The 19023-nt window shown below is 51.7% G+C and overlaps 1 protein-coding gene across 1 annotated transcript in view; it reads right to left on the bottom strand.

Moving 5' to 3' along the window:
- EP400 (E1A binding protein p400) overlaps positions 1 to 19023 on the bottom strand; it is an 88246-nt gene that overhangs the window by 59360 nt on the left and 9863 nt on the right. The window contains exons 2-11 of the mRNA XM_042782844.1: positions 15101 to 15191; positions 12133 to 12240; positions 11287 to 11663; positions 8554 to 8850; positions 7631 to 7816; positions 6588 to 6728; positions 5940 to 6018; positions 3235 to 3284; positions 2660 to 2717; positions 2112 to 2201 (exon numbers count right to left, since the gene is read on the bottom strand). Coding sequence (XP_042638778.1) covers positions 2112 to 2201; positions 2660 to 2717; positions 3235 to 3284; positions 5940 to 6018; positions 6588 to 6728; positions 7631 to 7816; positions 8554 to 8850; positions 11287 to 11663; positions 12133 to 12240; positions 15101 to 15191 — 1477 coding nt within the window. The remainder of the gene's footprint in view (positions 1 to 2111; positions 2202 to 2659; positions 2718 to 3234; positions 3285 to 5939; positions 6019 to 6587; positions 6729 to 7630; positions 7817 to 8553; positions 8851 to 11286; positions 11664 to 12132; positions 12241 to 15100; positions 15192 to 19023) is intronic.

Genomic DNA, 19023 nt, shown 5'->3' with positions numbered 1-19023 from the left:
AAAAAAAAGAATAACCCTAATGAACAGCACTCCCCAGCCTCCCCACAACCACCAGCGAGAAGCAACAATGGAAGACCTTGTCTAGATCCACAAGTACCTGTCGACATGAAGCTTCTGAGACCTGTGGACATCCACATGACAAACGCTGGTGAGGTGCCTGGGGACACGCAGGAGTGTAGACAAGAGACATACCTAGCCATGCATGAGAGACACTGTGAAGTCGGCCTCCAGGACGGCCCCCGGCCCCACCTCCAGGCACATCCCGTAAAACCATGTCCAACTGCACAGGGCTGATCACGGCCCCCGAGGCTGCTCACAGAGGTGCTGGCCCATCGGCCCCACTCTCTCAGGGAAATAGGCTCCACGTCGCACCAGAGTCCACGTGACAAGGAGCCAAGGACCCAGCAATGACTGGACACACCACCTCACAGTTGCCTCCCACCCATCAGGTCACATACCCAGCCAGCCTGCGCCAAACCCAACCCAGAGACAGAGACCTCACTGTGTGGCCTCAGGGGACAAAGTGCTGGCTACAGAGAGCCAGGCTCAGAAGGCACGTGAACAGGTGTGTCTAGACTCCACAGAAGGTGGTTCTAAGAGACACATGGGCATCAACAGGGAAAGGAACAGGCTGAAGAGTCAGGAGACCCTTCAACATGAAAATCCACAGACGAACGTGAGAGGCGGAGCTCTGCCCCAAATGGCCTCCCACATACCACCCCTCCCACGGAGTGAGACTCATATGCTGAACGTGATGAGACACGTCACTCCCATGACTATGCCTGTGACGTGGCAAATGGGTTTGTGGCCATGAGACGGCTCCAGTCAGCTGACTTAAGGTGGTAGGCCTGACACAATCACAGAGCCCCTAAAAGGCGCTGGGCTCTCTCTGATCACAGAGAGTAGAGTGGGTGAGGCTCACGGCCAGGCAGCAGGCACCTCCAGGAGTCCAAGGGTGACACCACGGAGCACCAGAGAGGAGTAAAGTCCATGATGGCTGATGTGCTCAGTGCAGAGCCCCTGAACCTCTAGAGGGGGGCTTCCAGTCTCACGAGACACTGAGCAGATGAGACCCTGACAAGCTCAAGCAGGGCTCCCTGCAGCTGCAAGAGCAGGTCCGGCCAGGCTGCCCAGGCGGGCACGTTTTCACCACGTCCTCAGGGAACCAACACAAGGAAACTCCTCTCATCCCTGTTTCACAACTGAGCCAGTGCCTGAGCAGGGAGCGAACAGGAGTGAGTCACGCAAGATCCAGGAGCGTGCTCCCGTCAGATAAACACACGGGGCCACCAATGCTTCTCACCTGACACTGAGACCAAGGCCTACAACCGTCTACCCACACAACCCACTGCTGGTGAATCGATCCTAACTCACGCACCCTCAGAGGACACAGTGGAACTGTCCCCCGGGTTTTCCCAGGCTGTCAGTTTTCATGGATGCAGACTGCATCATCTTTCTCCACGGAGCAGCTGGTGGCTTCAACCACCGGCCTTTTGGTTAGCAGTGGAATGCTTTAACCACAGTGCCACCAGAGCACTCGCAATGAGGGAAAGATGGGCTTACAGTTCCTGACAGATCAGACGCCCATATGTGTGGAAATAAGACATCTATGCAGTAGCACGGAGCACCCCACAGTGCTGGGAAACAGGCGTTTTAAACAGGAGTGGTGATTCGGCAGCAGCCACTGAAGAACACCGGTCACCAAAGGATGCCACCGAGACAACGGAAAGACCTCTGAGGACACCTCTCAGTGACGTGGAAGCTGTGTGCAGGACGCAGAAAGAACACCTGCAACCAGGGACAGAGAAGCCCGGCATGACAGTGGGCCAGACGCTGACGAGGGAGTGAGCAAACAGGAGCTCTGGGACAGCCATCAGACAAAGAGAGCTGTGTCCTCCATGATGTGGGCCGTGCAGCTTGGCGCGCCCACTGTGCTGGGAAAGTGGGTGTGTGCTCTTCCTCCTGCCCGTGCGCCGGGAGGCGCTGGACGGACAGCGGCTCTCCCCTCACACCCGTCCTCACGCACTGGTACTTCTCTCTGACACACATTTCTGAAACGGTATCATTCAAGACCTCGTGAGGGCAATTTTCGACAAGGTATGACAGCCTACCTTCTTTGGCTAAATCAGATAGCTCTGTCTGGTGATCCACCATGCCTTCATTTGCTTCTTCCTCTTCAATTGTCTCCTCTTCATCTTCCACTAAAACAGTTACCATCAAACATCAATAAAAAACACAGTGGCGTGTGTGTGCTGCCAATACCTGGCAGCCTATACCGGGCCACCAGGCCTGTGTCCCACTCCGTCCAGAGAAGACCCCTGGCCTGACGTCCCAGCACTTCCCTCACAGACAGCGCCTGCCTGGCCCTGCGGCCAAACGCACGGTCACCGTGCTGCTCCTGAGATGCTCCTGCCTTTCTACCCTCCCACACCCCACACGCAGGTCCCACGGGGCAGCTCAGGAACACCCAGGTGTCGTGCAGACACTGCCAGAGACCACGTGGTCCAGCTCAGCCTGGGCCCCTCCACACCCGCACGGGGGTCTGAGCAAGTTCACAGAGCCCACAGGCAGGAGTGGCGGCCTGGGGGGCAAGGCGTGCAGGAGGGACGCGAGTTCTCAGAGCCACAGGTGGGAGCACAGACTGGCAAGGGAAGCAGACCTTCATCATCAGTTAGTGACGTGCTGGCTTTTCTTTTTCTTCCCGATAGTCCTAAATCCTGGAACAAAGAGAACGTGTCACAGACACGCGCTCTGGAAGCAGGACCTGTCCAGCTCCCTCGTCCGACTCGCCACGAACACCTGGACAGCCAGGAAACGGCCCTGACTTGGAGGACGCCAAAGGGAGAATCTGTGTGGTGTTTTCTCAATCAAAGCATGCATCAGATGCCATGCCCTTGTTTTATACACCCCGTACCTTAAAATCCTGTCATGGACTCTCTGCCTAGGGTGCAATCACAAGGACAGCAGGTGTCTGGGTGCAGGCCACCAAGCTGCCACTGTCCTTGCAGGAAGTTCTTACTCATAGATGGGGAAACGTCACATCCACCCCCACCCCAGACATCCAAAAGAGCTACAGCTGGCACACACCAGTCTCTGCTCTTCCAAGTGACAGGGAACAGCGTCACAGTCCCGTGTTTCTCCCGAGAACGGGCAAGCCCACTGAGCAGAGTGCTGTGGCTGCCACCCTGGGCCGTCTCCACCTAAACTTCCGAATGCAGCAGCAGCAGCACATACCTGGAATGGTTCTGCTGCAATGTCGCGTCCTGAGGGCCTCGGCTCTTTTCCTGAGGAGACAAGTGACTGACTGGTTCCACCCAGAGCTGCCAGGGCAGGAAGAGCCTCCCCTGTGCCCGTCCCCATCCTACAGGCACCTCTGCCCACAAGCAGAGACCCTGGGGCCACGCTGCCCTTCCTTCCAGTACCCAGGGGCACAAGGTGCGAGGCCTGACCTGTGGGCCCACACGGTTCGCTGGCAGGCCCTCACTTTCAGCTCTAACTCTTCTGCAGGGACCCAGAAGTCTTCCTGGCGGACTGAGGCAGGGTGGGTGACGACGCGGTCTACTTTCACCATGTTTATTATCTTACAGTCTATAAGGTTCCATAGTGGCCCTGCAGCCCGTTTTCTCATCAGTAAAGCGGGCACTGCAAGCCCACCCCTCGAGCCTCTGCTGCACCTGGCACCATCAAGGCACTAGAGGGACCTTTTAAAGAACAGTGCCACAAGGGCCAATCCCAGCCACCCACTCAGAGACTCCATGGGATGAAGCAACCAGCAGTGCACCTCACGGTCCTGTCATAGCCGTGGACAGATTTAAACCTCATGTGACAATGTCCGGTGCTGACGGAGACAGGGAGGGGGCTGGCTCTCACGAGAGCTGAACTACCAAACCAGAATGGCCGTGTGCTTACTGCAGTTGTCAGACCAGACGTCCACGGACACCACGGGTCAGGAGAAGCCTCGTGAAGTTCTGCCAGAGGCCTGCCCTGCCGTTACGCAGACCTGTAGTGCTGGCCTGACCAGAGCCCCCACCTGTGGGCACCCACCACCACGCAGGCCCTCAGCTGGCACGAATCCCTGCGTGGATCATCCTACTCCAGGTTGTCACTTACAAGTCCAACCGTTCCCTGCAGCATCAATGGGCCAACGTTGGCTCCATGGGGCTGACGCGCAGAAGATAACATCTTGTTCTTTCTCAGCTCTCAGAATTGGCAGAGAACACAACACACTGCTGATAGTTACTTAAACACTTTTTAAATAAACAACTTACAAACCTCCAGGAACACAGTTCGGAAAACTACTACATGACGCAACAATTGGTCTCTCCTCGTCTGGAGCAAAGAATGAAGAAAACCCAAGTGCACGGAAACAATTGGTCCAAGGGACCAGCGGACCATGCAAACCACAGCCTCCATGACCCTGAGACCAGAACTAGATGGTGCCCGGCTACCACTGTCCACCACTAGGAAAGCGGTCAGAATAGGAGATCCTGGATAGAGTGGGAGAAAAATGTGGAACAAAACTCAAAATCATTTTAAAAAAGCAGGCTTGCTGGTCTGACAGAAAGTGGTAAAACCCCTACGAGTATGGCCCCTAGCCACTCTTTGGGCCTAGAACAGAACTCAGTCCCATGGCTTCCAGCCACGCAACAGGCAGGTGTATATTGTTTGGGAGATCAGAAGGGCAGTGTATGCACAGAGAAATAGTGGGGGAGGGGGTGCAAGGACCCAGGGAAGAGGTGACAACAGGGAGGAAGTGGAAGGGAGCTGTTACACTGTGGGGAGCTGCAGTCAATGTCATGAAACAAAATGTGTGTGAACTGCTATATGGAAAAGGAATTTGCTCTGTCAACTTTCACCCAAACCACTATTTAAAAAAAAGAATAAACAAAATTATAAAAAGACTATATATAAGAAACAATTTTTATACTGACCACATGTTGAAATAATATTTTGGATACATCAGGTTAAAGACAATAAATCATTCAAGTTAAAAAAGTAAGAAAAAAGGAAATGAAATCAGCAATATGGAAGAAAACAAAGTAGCCTGCCTCAACAGCTGAGAGCCTGGATCTGACCCAGACGGGCCAGTGCTGCGTCAGACGCCCTGCAGCAGCCAGACGAGGAAACACAGGGAGCCAGAGTCTGAAAGGCAAACGCACCCGAAAACGGACGGCAGCTTTAAAGTTTGCTCTCTTTTCCTTCCTTGGAGATTTGCTCATATAAAGCACTCACAAAGAGCGCTAACCACTTTACAGCAGGCTTACTCCCACCGAAAGCCCAGCACTAAGAACCAGGGACTGGGAAATGTCTCAAAGGAACCACGTGTCACTCCTGTTGCAAACGCTTCAATGCTACCCACTGACCACGTCAGGCCCTGCAGCCTCCTCCTCCTCCACCCTGACAACACCTGCGTACCCATCCAACGTCCTTGTCACACACTGTCACCATGGGACATCACAAAGAGAACAAATCCCAGCAGCCAATCTCAAAACTCCTATGATGGGGCTCCAACACCACCACAGCAGGGGCACACGGTCATGACATGAAAAACACAGGAGTAACACCACAAGGGACAGGGATGCCTTTGTTTTCTAAATATTATGATGCTTTGGGTTTTGGTTTTGTTTTTGTTTTGTTTTTAGCATCTTTGGGATTTTCTGGTGCCATAATGCCTAAGGCATTTGACTGCTAACCAGAAGGCTGGCAGTTCAAACCCACCAGCCACTCCTCGGAAGGCAAGTTGGGCAGTCTACTTCTGTAAGGATTTACCGCCTCAGAAACCCAAGGAGGGGTCGCTATGCGTCAGATCTGACTCGGCTGCAGCAAGTTTGGTTTTCTTTTGGGGGGTGGGTTTTCTAGATGTTTTTCTTTACGAGGAAGACATACAAAGTCTCTGTACAATATGAAGAACATCAAGGGTCTGGTTTTAAGTATCATACCTCGCCGAGAAATTCTCTGTAAATTTAAGGCTTTTTTCCTTTTTTCTTCTAGTTCTACTTGTAGTTTTATTTCCACAACCTAAATTTAAAAAATTTAAACAAATACATTATTGAGGATGTAAATTATACAAGTTCTGAATACTAAACACATTATCTCACACCACAGTCTAAAAACACAGTTGTCTCAACCTCATCTCAGAATTCCTTCAAAAAGAAATTTTCCACTTGCTGTTTTTATTTTTTATCTAGCTACATTCTGTCCAAATTCTGCAGCGATGAAAATGAGAAAGGGAGGTGATGGGGATGAGAGGGGAGGAGGGGCAGTGGAGAGGAGGAGGAGACTTGGGCTGAGGAGGTGAGGGGAGTGGCCTCTGGAGATGGCACCCACCCCAAGGAAGAGCCGCAGTGGCCCCGCACCAGTCCCCAGCATAACTCACCAGCCTGCTGGGTCCCGGCCTGACCCAGAGGCCACACCACACTCGCCCAAGACCCTCTCCAGTGCCCACAGCCCACCCTCACACGTGCACCTTCCAAAAACACAGCAGGCCTGCTCCCCTCCAAATTCCCCTCAGACCAATGAGCCAGGGCCAGCTCTGCAGCCAAGGCAGACTAGGGCTGCCCAAACCCAAGTGCACCCTGGAATCGTACCTGCTCAATGTTTGACCAAAAATACTCTATCTCCCTAGCAGTCAAGGCTGCAATGCGCCTCAGCCGGTTCTGCTCCTCCTTCCTCCCTCGCTCCTCACAAAGCTTCTTCTCCTCATGATGGCGCGCCACAGTTCGGACCAGCTGTGAACAAAAGGCCGAGGGAGGTATGCTGTGCTCTCTGTCCTGCTATGAAGAAGGGACCTGTAACATTCTCACCAATCTGCCCAGTAATGACAGCACGTGCTACGGTCTCTCCGATCTGCCCGGTAAAGCTACATTCTCACTTACCTGCCCAGCCCGTAATGACTCAATGCACTAAGTTCCCATCAATCGCCCAGCAATGACACCACACACTACATCCTCACCACTACCCAGCCCGTAATGATTCACCATGCTACATTCTACTGAACCCATAATGGCATCATGTGCTATGAGACCATCCCTTGTGTCCCCTGGACACACTAGGAGAACCACTGGTATGTTTGCCAGCTAAGACCAACGTCCACCCTGGCTTGGCTTTTCTAGAGACTATTATTGGACAGAATTATTACAGCACAGAGCTCTAGAAACCAGGGTATCACACCGTGTTACAATCTTCTCCATTAACACTGTTAGCATCTCTCCATTCAGTAAATTCATCGACGCACACCACCCTTTCTAGTCGGCTGCACAGTACTGCAGTACATGAAGGCAGCAATGCCTACTCCACTCTTAGGTATGAAAATTGTTGCCTGGAGGGAAGTTGCCTTTTCAAGGCTCTTGCTTTGAATTCCTCATTTTCCAGTAGCTTATGCCCTTCATGTTCCCACCACAACACTTAGTGAAGTTGAGACATAAATCACAAATGAGAACACGCTCAAAGCCTGACCAGCTGTGGCCCCAAACCTGAAAGTGGAACCCATGCCATGTGGGCACCATCCATCCCTCCCTCTCTCCTACCACCGTCACCATGGCCCCACGGAGCTCCTTTCCAGAGTGATCTGGGAGGCTACACCCCATCCACACCACAGCCTCCCCATCAAATGCCTATGCACCCCATGCACCTTCTTGGCGGCAGCCACCTTCCACCTGCGCTCCTGTGCAAAGTCAGTAGCCATCCACTGCATCTCCTCCAGCAGGGAGTCCCAGTGTGCACGCGGGCGCGGGGCTTCCTGCAGCTTGGGCAGTCGTCGTGGGGACCACAGGCCCTCCTTCCTCAGCTCTGCAATGCGCTGCTGCACCTGGTTCTCCTGCGAGGATGAGGGAGGTCAGCACACACCACCCACTGGGACAACCAACATCTGAAACCTGCCTTCACACACGTGAGGCACAGGGGGGCGTCCCTGAAGGGAGGACTGGTTCCAGTCTGGCTGTTAAAGGCACTGACATGAGAACAACAGAGCTGAGCATCTGCAGAAGGGATTTCACAGTTGTCAGCACAACTCAACACCTACGTTTGTTTTCTCACATTCCCCCCCACCCTGCCCACTGGCCTTCCAGACCTTAGATATAATGCAACAAGGACACAGCTTCATGCTGTGCCTGTTTCTAAATGAATCTTTTTTTGGAACAGGGACCAGGATGAAGTCTGCGTAGATCAAACGCATGTAGGGAGGCCAAGTGGGAAGTGCGTACTGGGGGAAGGGCGAACCTGCGCGCTGAGCGGCACGGTGAGAGCCCAGAGTTGCCCCTCTCCACCTCCTTCTGGCTGACCACACCGCAGGGCAGCACAGCAGGCCTGCTGGTCCACCCGGGTCCAGAGGTCCTCCACACTCAGGCAGCAAGTGAGACGAGCTCCCAGCAGCACGACATGCCCAGGCACCAACCCCAAAGCTCCTGAGAGCTAACTCCCAACTGCCAGCTTGACAGCTCCTCCGTGGGTCCATCCCCACCACGGAGCAGGCAACATACTCCAAACCGGCTCACCTAGAGAGCAGCACCGAGCTGAGCTCCCTCCTGGGGAAGTGGACTTGTTTAGTGGGCTTACCAGCGTTATCTGTTCTGCCAGCTTATCCTGAGAACCGTCCTGAGATGCGGTGGCATTCTGAGCAGGGCTCTGCACCTTGGTGGGGGCTGGAACAGCTGCACCCGGGGACCGGGATGTGACAGGTGACAGTGACTTGTTAGTTGCTGTGCAGGGTCTATTCACAGGTGAGGCCCGTGCAGGGAGCGGTCCAGGGCCCAAGCCACCCAGGGGGGTGAGGGAGGAGGTAGAAGTAGCAGTGGGCAGAGGTCGCTGGCAGGGCTGGGCAACATCCATGGGGGGCCTCGTCAGGGCCACGGTCTAGTGGATGACAAAAGAGGGAACTGGTAGTCTGCGGTCCCCAAGCACAGAGGAGACACCAAGAGAGGCGTGTGACAGCCACCTGCCTCTGCAGAACTGAATGCACAGAATAAATGACCCCTAAACCCCATCCACACAGGACACAAGTTCTAATGCTATGAACACAGGGCTCTTGCTATGAGCTGGTCATCACTATTCGGGGGTCTGTGTAAGTTTCCTCCTTGGACAGCAGCCCATGTTGCTCTTGTACTTCATTGCTGCAGGGCACACACACGCCTGCACACCTCCCTCATGGTTGGAGTCACACCTCTGTGACCCCCGACATCAGCACCTCGTCCCTGAAGGGTGCACACACGCCCGCACGCCTCCTCATGGTAGGGGTCACCATCTCTGTGCCTGCCTAAGATCAAGCAGAGCTTGTGCAACTCAAGGAAAGGAGCACCAAGCTCTTGCCTGAAAAGCCCCTGAAATGCTGAAAGAGGTTCTGCTGGATGGGCAAGAAGAGGAACAAGCGCCAAGGACAGGCTCTGCGAGGCACACCCCACGCACAACCCTCTAAGACAAGTGGGCCGGAGGCTTTCTGCACGTTCACGGTAACCTCCCTGACCCAGGAGTCACATGCCACAACAGCCGCCACAGGTTCCTCAAAAGTGTTTCGGTGGCACACAGCCACGCTGCTCATTCCCACACGTCTGTGGCTGCTTCCCACAGAATCAGCGCAACAGAACTGAACAGCCCGCAAAGTCTGGGACACTGACTCTGCCCTTCACCAAAACGGTGGACTGACTCTGCTCCACCCACGAAAAACAAGCTTCTACAGATCCAAAAAGCTCCTTCAACATCTTGTGCAAGAACTTAAAACAAAAATCATTTCCAACAGCTGACCCCACCAGTGGGCACTGCCACTGCACCAGCTCCAGCTGACAATGGAGTGGGATGCCACCCACTCCTATGCCATCTTCACAACCTGGTTTGCAGGCATCTAGGGTCACAGGCCCGGAGCAGCCTGAGTCCGAGGGCACTCTGGCCCGGAGCTCACTCCCACATGGTACTGGACACATGCTGGTGGGAACCACAGGGCTTCCACTGCCCTCAGCAAAGCAGGTTACCAGGCCTTTCTTCCTAGTGCATTTGAGGAAGCGCCACTGGAACCGGTGCACCAAGGGTGACCTGGTAGTATTTCAAATACCAGGGGCATCACTTCCAGCATAACAGCCAAACAAAAGCCCCCGAGCACAACAGGCTGACAGGTGGGCTGTGGCCTTTAAGCACTACAGGCAAATACACAAACGTAAGAAAAAACACAAAACTGCTTTCAATCAGTGTGCGGCTCAATGAGACAGTGCCTAAAATGGAGACTCCCGCCACAAGACTCTGAAGGAGGCAGCAGCCAAAAACGCTCACTCACCCTGGAGGGAAAAGCTCCACTCTCAAGTGGACACACTCGAGGATTAGACATGAGCCAACGGAAGGCTCCGGAATCACGTCTGGGCTCAAGTCAGAGATGGGCCACTTACCAGCTGTATGATCTTAAGATACAGTTTAACATATCTGGTCTCAGGTCATCTCACGTAAAACAGGGACAGTGAAGATCTGACCTCAGAGGACCGTAAAGTCAAAGGGGTGAAATGCCAACAAACCGTTCCCCACTGGTGCCCGACACCACAGAAGGGGTGAGCCTTTGGTAGCAACCAGGCTCTGCTGTCTAGTCTACCCTCATGTGGCTCAGATCACAGCCATGTTGTTGTTGTTGTTGTGTGCCGTCGAGTCAAACCCGACTCATAGCGACCCCTCCTTGGGTTTCCGAGGCAGTATCACTACGGAAGTAGGATTGCCCAACCTTCCTTCCGAGGAGTGGCTGGTGGGTTTGAACCGCCAGCCGTCTGGTTAGCAGGCAAGTGTCTTAGCCACTATGCTACCAGAGATCACAGCCATACGTGTCTAATAATCCTGCAGAATTTGAATGCAAAGCCTCCCTAGAACATTTACTTGCTAACAGTGGGGGCACGTGCGCTGAAATGAATGAGTTACTGACACTGCAGCTAGGAGAACTGTGCTCACTGTGCAGTCCTGGGCAGGCACAGCACTGCCCGGCCCTGTGCGCACCCCTCAACCCTGGGCAGGCACAGCACTGCCCGGCCCTGTGCGCACCCCTCAGCCCTGGGCAGATGGAATGGGGGAACAGACGTGGAAGCCCCCGTACTCAGAATGACAGCACCGGAAGTTCTGCTTTCTATTACTTTAATAAGGACAATCATTACCACAAAGCCAATAAACGGATGGTACCGCTGTTAGCTAACTGCTGTCACGGACGAAAGCAAAATAGAGAAGCTACAGACTGTGGTGGAGCACAGCACCCTTCCAACTGGGGACAGCAATCCTAACCAGCAATGTGTCCTCCCGTCTCCAGCTGTGTAGACAAATGTCCCCATGTACCTGAGGCTGAGCCGGAAGCTGGGACATCTGCACATGAGCCTTCCCAGGTGTCGGGACATGGAGGGCAGGGGGGGCTGGCTGCTGCAGGGGTGCAGGGAACTGACTGGACGGGGCCACGGGGACGGGAACAGAGGGCTGCTGCGTCTTCACAGGGATCTGTGACTCCATCATCGGCGGCTGTGGTGAGAACTGTAGTGCGGCTGGCGGGGCACCGCCAGGAGCACCCGCAGTGGGAGGCAGCCTAGTGGGGAGCTGCGGTGGCGGCGTGTGCAGGCTGGCAGCGTTCTGCACAGGCGGTCCCGTGGAGGAGTCGTACTGCTGCTGACTTGGCTTCTGCCCCGTGAGCTGAGTGGCCTGCGGAGTCGGGGGCATCCCTCCTGCAGACCCAGAGAAAACCCCCAAACCACTGACTCTGGAGTCTGCAGCAAGAAGCAACACATTTTTACGTCTGAATGCTCTGTCACAGACCCACCCGAGAAGCAATTCCCACAGTCAAACAGGACAGTACCCCAGGGGAATCTGAGCGCAACAGCTGACCCCTTACAAGAAGCCGGAAGGGCATGGTGTCAGCCTCTGCACGTCAGCACCAAGCCGAGCACGGTCCAAGCCCCACGGATACCCCCTTCCCAGCAGCAGCCACGGGGAGAGCACGGGAGATGAACTCGCAGTGAAGCAGGGTGACGAGGAGCCATGCGGCCCTGTTAAAGCTACAAGAGTGTCTGCAGGGCTTTCAATGCTGGAGGGACTGGGAGCCCCAGAGCCCTAGTGTCAGGGGCTCCACCTCGGCCAGAGTCTACTCCACTGCTGATTATTAGCTAGGAGGGCTCACTCTCACACTGGACTTACCTTGTGCCGTCGGCATTAACTGCTGCAGAGGAACACCTGCGCTCACCCCTGGGTGCTGGAAAACCATTCCTGGGTGACCCACTTCCATTCGAGGCCGCTTGGACTGCTCTAGAATAATGTTCAAAAAATAATGTCAAAATAAAACAACAGAGCAGGAGAGAAGCACATGCATGCATACATGCTTTAAAATCTGTCAACAAGGAGGCCATTCATGAACCCAAATCCAAAGGCCACAGAAGACACAGCTGGGAACTACAATTTCCTGTCGTTATACACGTGCTAACAGGAAAAGACAGCAGCCTTCCAAGGCAAAGGACAAGCAGCACCTGACAATCTGTGCCCACACGGGACAGACAAACAATCAACTCCTCAGAAATCTCTCACCAATTAGCATGGAGAACAGCCACCGCAGATGGAAAAAAGGAGCAAAGAACAGGGACAGTCAGTTCAGAAGATCAGATTCACCAATGGATAATAGGCATGAACAGACATGGTGCAACCTGGCTCAAAATGACCACACCCACTGCCACTGCATCAACTCCAACCCACAGCGCCCCTGGAGTGCAGAGTGGAACTGCCTCGAGTTTTCAAGGCCATCAATCTTCACAGAAGCAAAGCCCAAACCATATGCGCTGCCGAGTCCATTCAGACCCACAGCGCCCCTAGAGGACAGAGTGGAACTGCCTACAGGGTCTCCAAGGCTGTCAATCTTCATGAAGCAGAGCCCAAACCACACCTACTTCCTGGAGTCCATTCTGACCCACAGCGCCCCTAGAGGACAGAGTGGAACTGCCCACAGGGTCTCCAAAGCTGTCAGTCTTCATGGAAGCAGACTGTCTCATCTTTCTCCTGCAAGGCAGCTAGTAGGGCCAAGCCACCAACCTCTCAGTTAGCAGCCAAGTGCTTAACCACTCGCTACACCACTCCGTCACTGAAAATTAAAGAAATCCAAATCAAAACAAGATATACATTTTCCGCCACCAGATCAGCCAAGATAAAAAGAATGGTCACACTTAGAAGCTGGTAGAAGTGAGAGACTCAGAAGCTGTTGTGGGAGACAGGCTGCCCACAGGGCAGGGGCAGCACCAAGCTCACTGCACACACCCTACGGACCAGAAATGGCATTTCTACCAACCTCTGCCCTGGACAGACCGACAAACATGCAAAAAATATATGAGATTATTGAGGACGAGGAAGACATAGCAAGTGCATACAAGGTACAGACAACAAAGATGAACCCTTGTGCACATACAGTACTGCGCTGTCAGTGACAGCAAACACTGATCAATGGGCGGACAGATGGATGGACAGGCTGAAAAATGAGGTATATCCATGCAGGGGGGAGTGTGCCCATGACCATAAATAGGGTTGGCAGACAGTGTTTCTACAAGTGTACTTATATGTTCTGTAAGAATTCCCAAGTATATAGGAGAGCTAACAAGGGACAGGTTGTAGTCCCTTCTTGGGCACAGCCAGCTACCCGGAGGGAACGAGTAGTTGGATCTGTGGGTTCAGGACCATAGTTGCAGGGGACATCAAGCTCAACTGGCATAACATACTACACAAAAACATTGTTCCACGTTCTACTTTGGTGAGTATCAACTGGGATCTTAAAAGCTTACAAGCTGCCATCTACGTGCAACGATGGGTCTCTCCTCATCCAGAGCAAAGAAGAATGAAAAACACCAAAGATGCATGGAAACAATTAGTCCAAGTGACTGGTATACCATGCAACCCACAGCCTATATGACTATGAGACCAGAAGAACTAGATGGTGCCCGGCTACCGCTGTCAACCACTCAGAGGACGATCTATGTAGGAGATCCAGGATAGAGTGGGAGAACAATGTGGAACAAAACTCAAAATCATTTGGGAAAAAAAAAAGAGAGAGAGAGAGAGAGAGAGACCAGGTTTGCTGGTCTGATAGAGCCTGATGGAACCCCTGAGACTACGGCCCCTAATTGCCCTTCAGGTCTGGAATTGAACCCACTCCTGTACCTTCCAGCCAAACGAAAAACAGGCATATGAGCTGAATATTTACATTAGGTAGATACACTCCTTGGAGAGATCAATCACGGGAGAACAGAATGGCTGTGGATGCACAGGAAGACAGCTCAGGGGGCAGGAGACATGGAGAGAAGGACACACAGAAGAGGTGACTATGGGGAGGAAGTGGGAGGGGAGCTGATGCACTGTGGGAAATTACAGTAAATGTCATCAGACAAAGTGTATGCAAACTGCTGTATGGAAAGTGAATTTGCTCTGTAAACTTTCACCCAAATCACAATTAAATATATATATTAGTCTAGCTGTTCAATCCTGCAATGACTACAACAGAAAAGGGCAGTACAAACAAACATGATTAAGTGTCTGATTACTTAAACAGAAAACCATCCATACAACAGACTACATGCTGTCATCAAAAAGAACACAGTATGCTGCCTTGGAAAGGCATCCAGGGCGGTGTGTCAAGTAAAGAAAGCCATAGGGACACCTAACACGCACTCACTTCTGAATCCTCTTTAAATAAAAGCGTCTGTGAACGCATAGGAAAGACACCTGCAAGGACACACTCAACGCAAAGGGAAGCTACCTCTGTGCCTAGGGCTGGGCTGGAGTTATGCCCAGGTGAGACACAGGTATTTTTAAGGAAAAATTAGTGTAAGAAGAATGACAATTTCAGCAAGTGGACAATGTCACAGTAACCCCCTTGTGGTGACAGAGGGCCTAATGAGCACACAGATGGTCAACACGGGGCGTGTGTTTAACTCAGTATGCGTGTGTGCACACACATGTACACAAGAGATTCTGTCCAGATGACAACCCCCACTAGGAAAACTAACTTTCAAACTGGAGAGAAACTAACCAAAAATCCCGTCGCTGGGGAGCAGTACTCAGAGGCATGCGCTCGGACTCCCATTGTCAGGAGCACGACACCTGAGGCTGTGGCAGCCTGGCTGGGACATACCTGTGGGTGGTGGCAGCACCTGCTGTCTCTGGAAGGGGTCCACTTCCATTGTGCTGCCTGCCGCAGCCACCAGGGTCCCTGTGAGTGCTTGCTGTGGGGAGAATGGAAAAGCGAGACTTGAGACGGGAAGTGTGTCACTAGAGAGTGCCGACTGAAACGACCACCATTATCCGAGCCCCGACCTCCTTCCTCTGTGACAACAAGAAGTGATCTGAACAACAAAGAGCACCGCCACGCTGGCCTATGTCTCCTTACACATTCTGATAGTTGAAAGCTCTAACTTACCTGTGAAGGAGATAGAAAGGACTTGCAGTGAATATATGAAGCGGGCTTTAAGTGGAATTTCAAACCAATGCAGATCTACAAACTCTCAGAAACTAGCTGGCTTTGCACATGAAGTGAGAGTAGAGGGCCACTGAGAAATCAAGGAGCCGGGCAGGCCTTCATATCCGGAAACAAATTAAAACAAAACCACGCAACACACAGAAAGTCAAAGCAGGCTCCCACTGGAACCAACAGTCAGACTCCAGCTCCTAACACTCTAACTGGGACCTTCAAAATAGTACCATTTCTGCAGCTAGCACACTACTGTACTCACATATGAGAGGTAACACAGGTCATGGTCACTCGACACATGCAGGCACAAGGCCATTGGTGTGCTGCTTGGAAAAGCAAGATGCCAACGGCTCTGGGGCAGAGCGACCTAACCCTGGGTCCGTCCCTGCACTCAGCCCTTTTTCACTATAACCAGGGCTACACCGTGCTTTCAGGGCTGCACCACACCTCCTTAGTGAGGCACGCCCGACACAGATCTCACAGATGCCAGAGTCACCACCGCACACCTGCTGTGAGCCATTTGCCCCTGGGAGAACACAGGAGGTCAGAAAGGGCCGTCAGCTAGAACACAGGGCACTTGGCACGGCAGCCCCCCATCTGTGGTTAACAGAGATGAAGGGGTGAACGAGGAGAAGGAGGGTGGGAGGAAGGAATGACTGGGGGACAGACACCAATGTGTTGATGGTGGTCATACCGGGGGCAGGATTACTCTGTGTGTCTATGTGTGTCTCACACGTGCGTGCTCTTCTGAACTTTCCTAATGTTCTTAATGGACACACATCCATTACGTAATCAAACGAAGCTTTTTTTCAGTAAAAATAATAAATAGATCAATAAACAGTTCTGCTTCCAGCGATGGTCAAGCACTTTGCGCGAGACAAAGCACCACAGACAGCCACAGCCTCCACACAGAATCCAAAAGGTACTGAAAGACTGCAAACAGAGGCAGGGAATCGATACCCGCAAGAGGGGAACAAAGTGAGATTCCTGTTTTCCGCCACACTTGGCGTGAGGGCAGGCACCACTCTCTAACACACTGGTCAGCTAAAGCACAAACACCAAATCTCGCCGAAGAACAGGGAAGGCAGGTAACCATAGCAATGAGAAAGTGAAGGGAATCGTCAAAAGGGCAGAGGGGGGATGCCCCACACACTCGAGAGTCTGCCAAATTCCTGGCTGACTCCTACACCAGGCCCGCACAGGGCCAGCTCCAAGCCAGGCCAGGGGAACCAGGCCAAGATCTGAGCTCCACCTAGCACAGGGGAGACAGGGTTTCATCTTCAGTTCAATCAAGTCAACAAACTGCTAAAGCCAAACAATCCACACTCTCTAGAAGAACAAAACAGGGTGCAGAATCTCTACAACACATGGCTCACAATGTTCGGGATCCAACCCAAGATTACTCCAACATACAAAGAAAGAAAACAAAACCCAAGCCACGCTCAACACACACGAGACGACCCAGATCACGGAACCAACCGTCAAGGATGGTGAGGCAGCTTGAATAATCACGTCCACAGACATAAAGAAACAAGTTTGTAACCAAGGACGTCACTTTCAACAGAAAAAAAGTAGATACTGTTCTAAAAGAATAATATGGTGATTCTAGAACTGAAAACTAGAATATTTGAAATAAAAAATTCATTGGATAGGCTTAATAGCCGACTGGACATGCAGAATAAAGAATCAATGAACTTGGAAAAGATTCTTGAAAAGGAACAAAGTTGGAGGACTCAACTTCAAGGCTCACTCTGATGCCACGGTAATAAAGTCAGTATGGTCCTGGCTTAAGGACCAACAGACAGATGTAAAGATCCAAATGGAGACTGTAGACACAGCCACACTCACAACCAGGGGCTCTCCCACAGAGGCCACACAGCAATCCAATGGCAAAGGGAGTATGTTTTCAGCCAATGGTGCTGGAAAATTGGATCTTCATGTGCCAAGGTTTTCCTCATTAAAAAAAAATGTTCTGTGCATCAAAAGACGTGGACAGAGAAGACCACACCCTCTTTTACTTCTGCCTGTTGCTACACGTGTTTGCCCAGAGGACAGAGACACACGGGCTGTGGTTTCAAATGTGTTCTTGACGGAGCTCTCTCTGCTCTGTGGAGCACGGAAACTCCTCCGGTTATCTGTCGGTGGCTGGTACTTAGTTGTTGTCTGCAGAACAATTTCTACCTTGCACTATATCGTGAGTGTTTTAGTGGGAAAGACACTATTGTCTTTAAAATATGCACTTGATTTTAACTGAAAATCATCATTAGAAATCCTGAAAACAGAAGACATTTTTCACAAAGCAAGCACTACTCTGTGCTAAGACTCAATTCTAGGTGCTCATTTTGAGAGAGAAGATGCCAAAACAGGCTTTACCTATAGAAGCTGTAACAGAATTTCAGGATGTCTAGAAACCACACCAAGAAAAAGACCAGTTGAAGGAAACAGAGAGTAACAGGGAAGACAACTTAGGATGTGCCACCTAAAAATGTTTTTCTGAAGCAAAGAATTAAGGCTAGTAGTGGCTAGTGCTTACTGCCCAACATCAACAAACAGGCAAATAAATATACAAATGTTAAAAAACTGGAACTTTCCAACCAAGGAAAATGCCACTTCCTGAGACGGGGTGCTCTCCCCCAAAGTACAGAAGGGCCAGAAAGGTGTAGGGTGACCATCTTTCTGAGTATCTCAACAGAACTAGGACTTTGGACTAAATAACCTCACATCTCTTTTAAGTCAGGATTCCGAAAGTTTGACCTTGGGCAATGGTAAGTGAGAAGGCGCCTGACAGTGCAGTGGTTAAGCACATGGCTGTTAACAGAAAGACCAATGATTTGAATCCAATGTTTCTGTGGAAGAAAAGACTTGGTGACCTACTCCTGTAAAGACTGCAACTCAGGAAACTCTATGGGGCAGCTCCACTCCATCGTGCGGGTCGACAGGAGTCGGAACCAATGGCACACACCACCACCACGATGGTAACTGAGAGCAACTCTAAAAGCACAAACCAAAAAACCCATGCCTTCTTTTTAAGTATATTAAAACAAGTGGGGATACCACTTCACAGCTCTAAACTTTCAACAAAACACATATGTAATGCGACACAGAAAACAAAAATTGGGTCAGAGTTACAGAATTATAATAGTTATTCACTTTCTCTAACCTCAGAATCCCTGGAAAACAATCTCCAATTAGGGTGGCTTTTTAAGAACTAAATACCTATGATCACACAAGCATTATTCTGTATATATAACTACACTGACCAAAGCCTCTTGGAAGCAGACGAAAATAATACACACCCAAAGCTGAGGACTCTGCACTTATTTCTAGAGTGAATCAGGAACAGACGCCATTTATGATACAAATCCTGCAACTGATCACAAATAACACAACTCATCCTGTGAAGAAGTCTGAACCCCTGAATTCCATCCACACCAAGGTGGGCTCCGTCCACACCGAGGCAGACTCCAGGCACACTGAGGCAGGTTCCATCCACATTGAGGCGGACTCCATCCACGCCAAGGCAGGCTCCGTTCCCACCAACACACCAACATACCGTACACGGGCTCCGTGCACAAGACTCTATCACA

Source organism: Orycteropus afer, unplaced genomic scaffold (genome assembly GCF_000298275.1).
Source record: "Orycteropus afer afer isolate SDZICR_OR568_19922 unplaced genomic scaffold, OryAfe1.0 scaffold00489, whole genome shotgun sequence".
NCBI classification, from domain to species: domain Eukaryota; kingdom Metazoa; phylum Chordata; class Mammalia; order Tubulidentata; family Orycteropodidae; genus Orycteropus; species Orycteropus afer.
The sequence above is the reverse complement of the archived record's forward strand: the minus strand, read 5'-3'. Positions and strand labels throughout refer to the sequence as shown.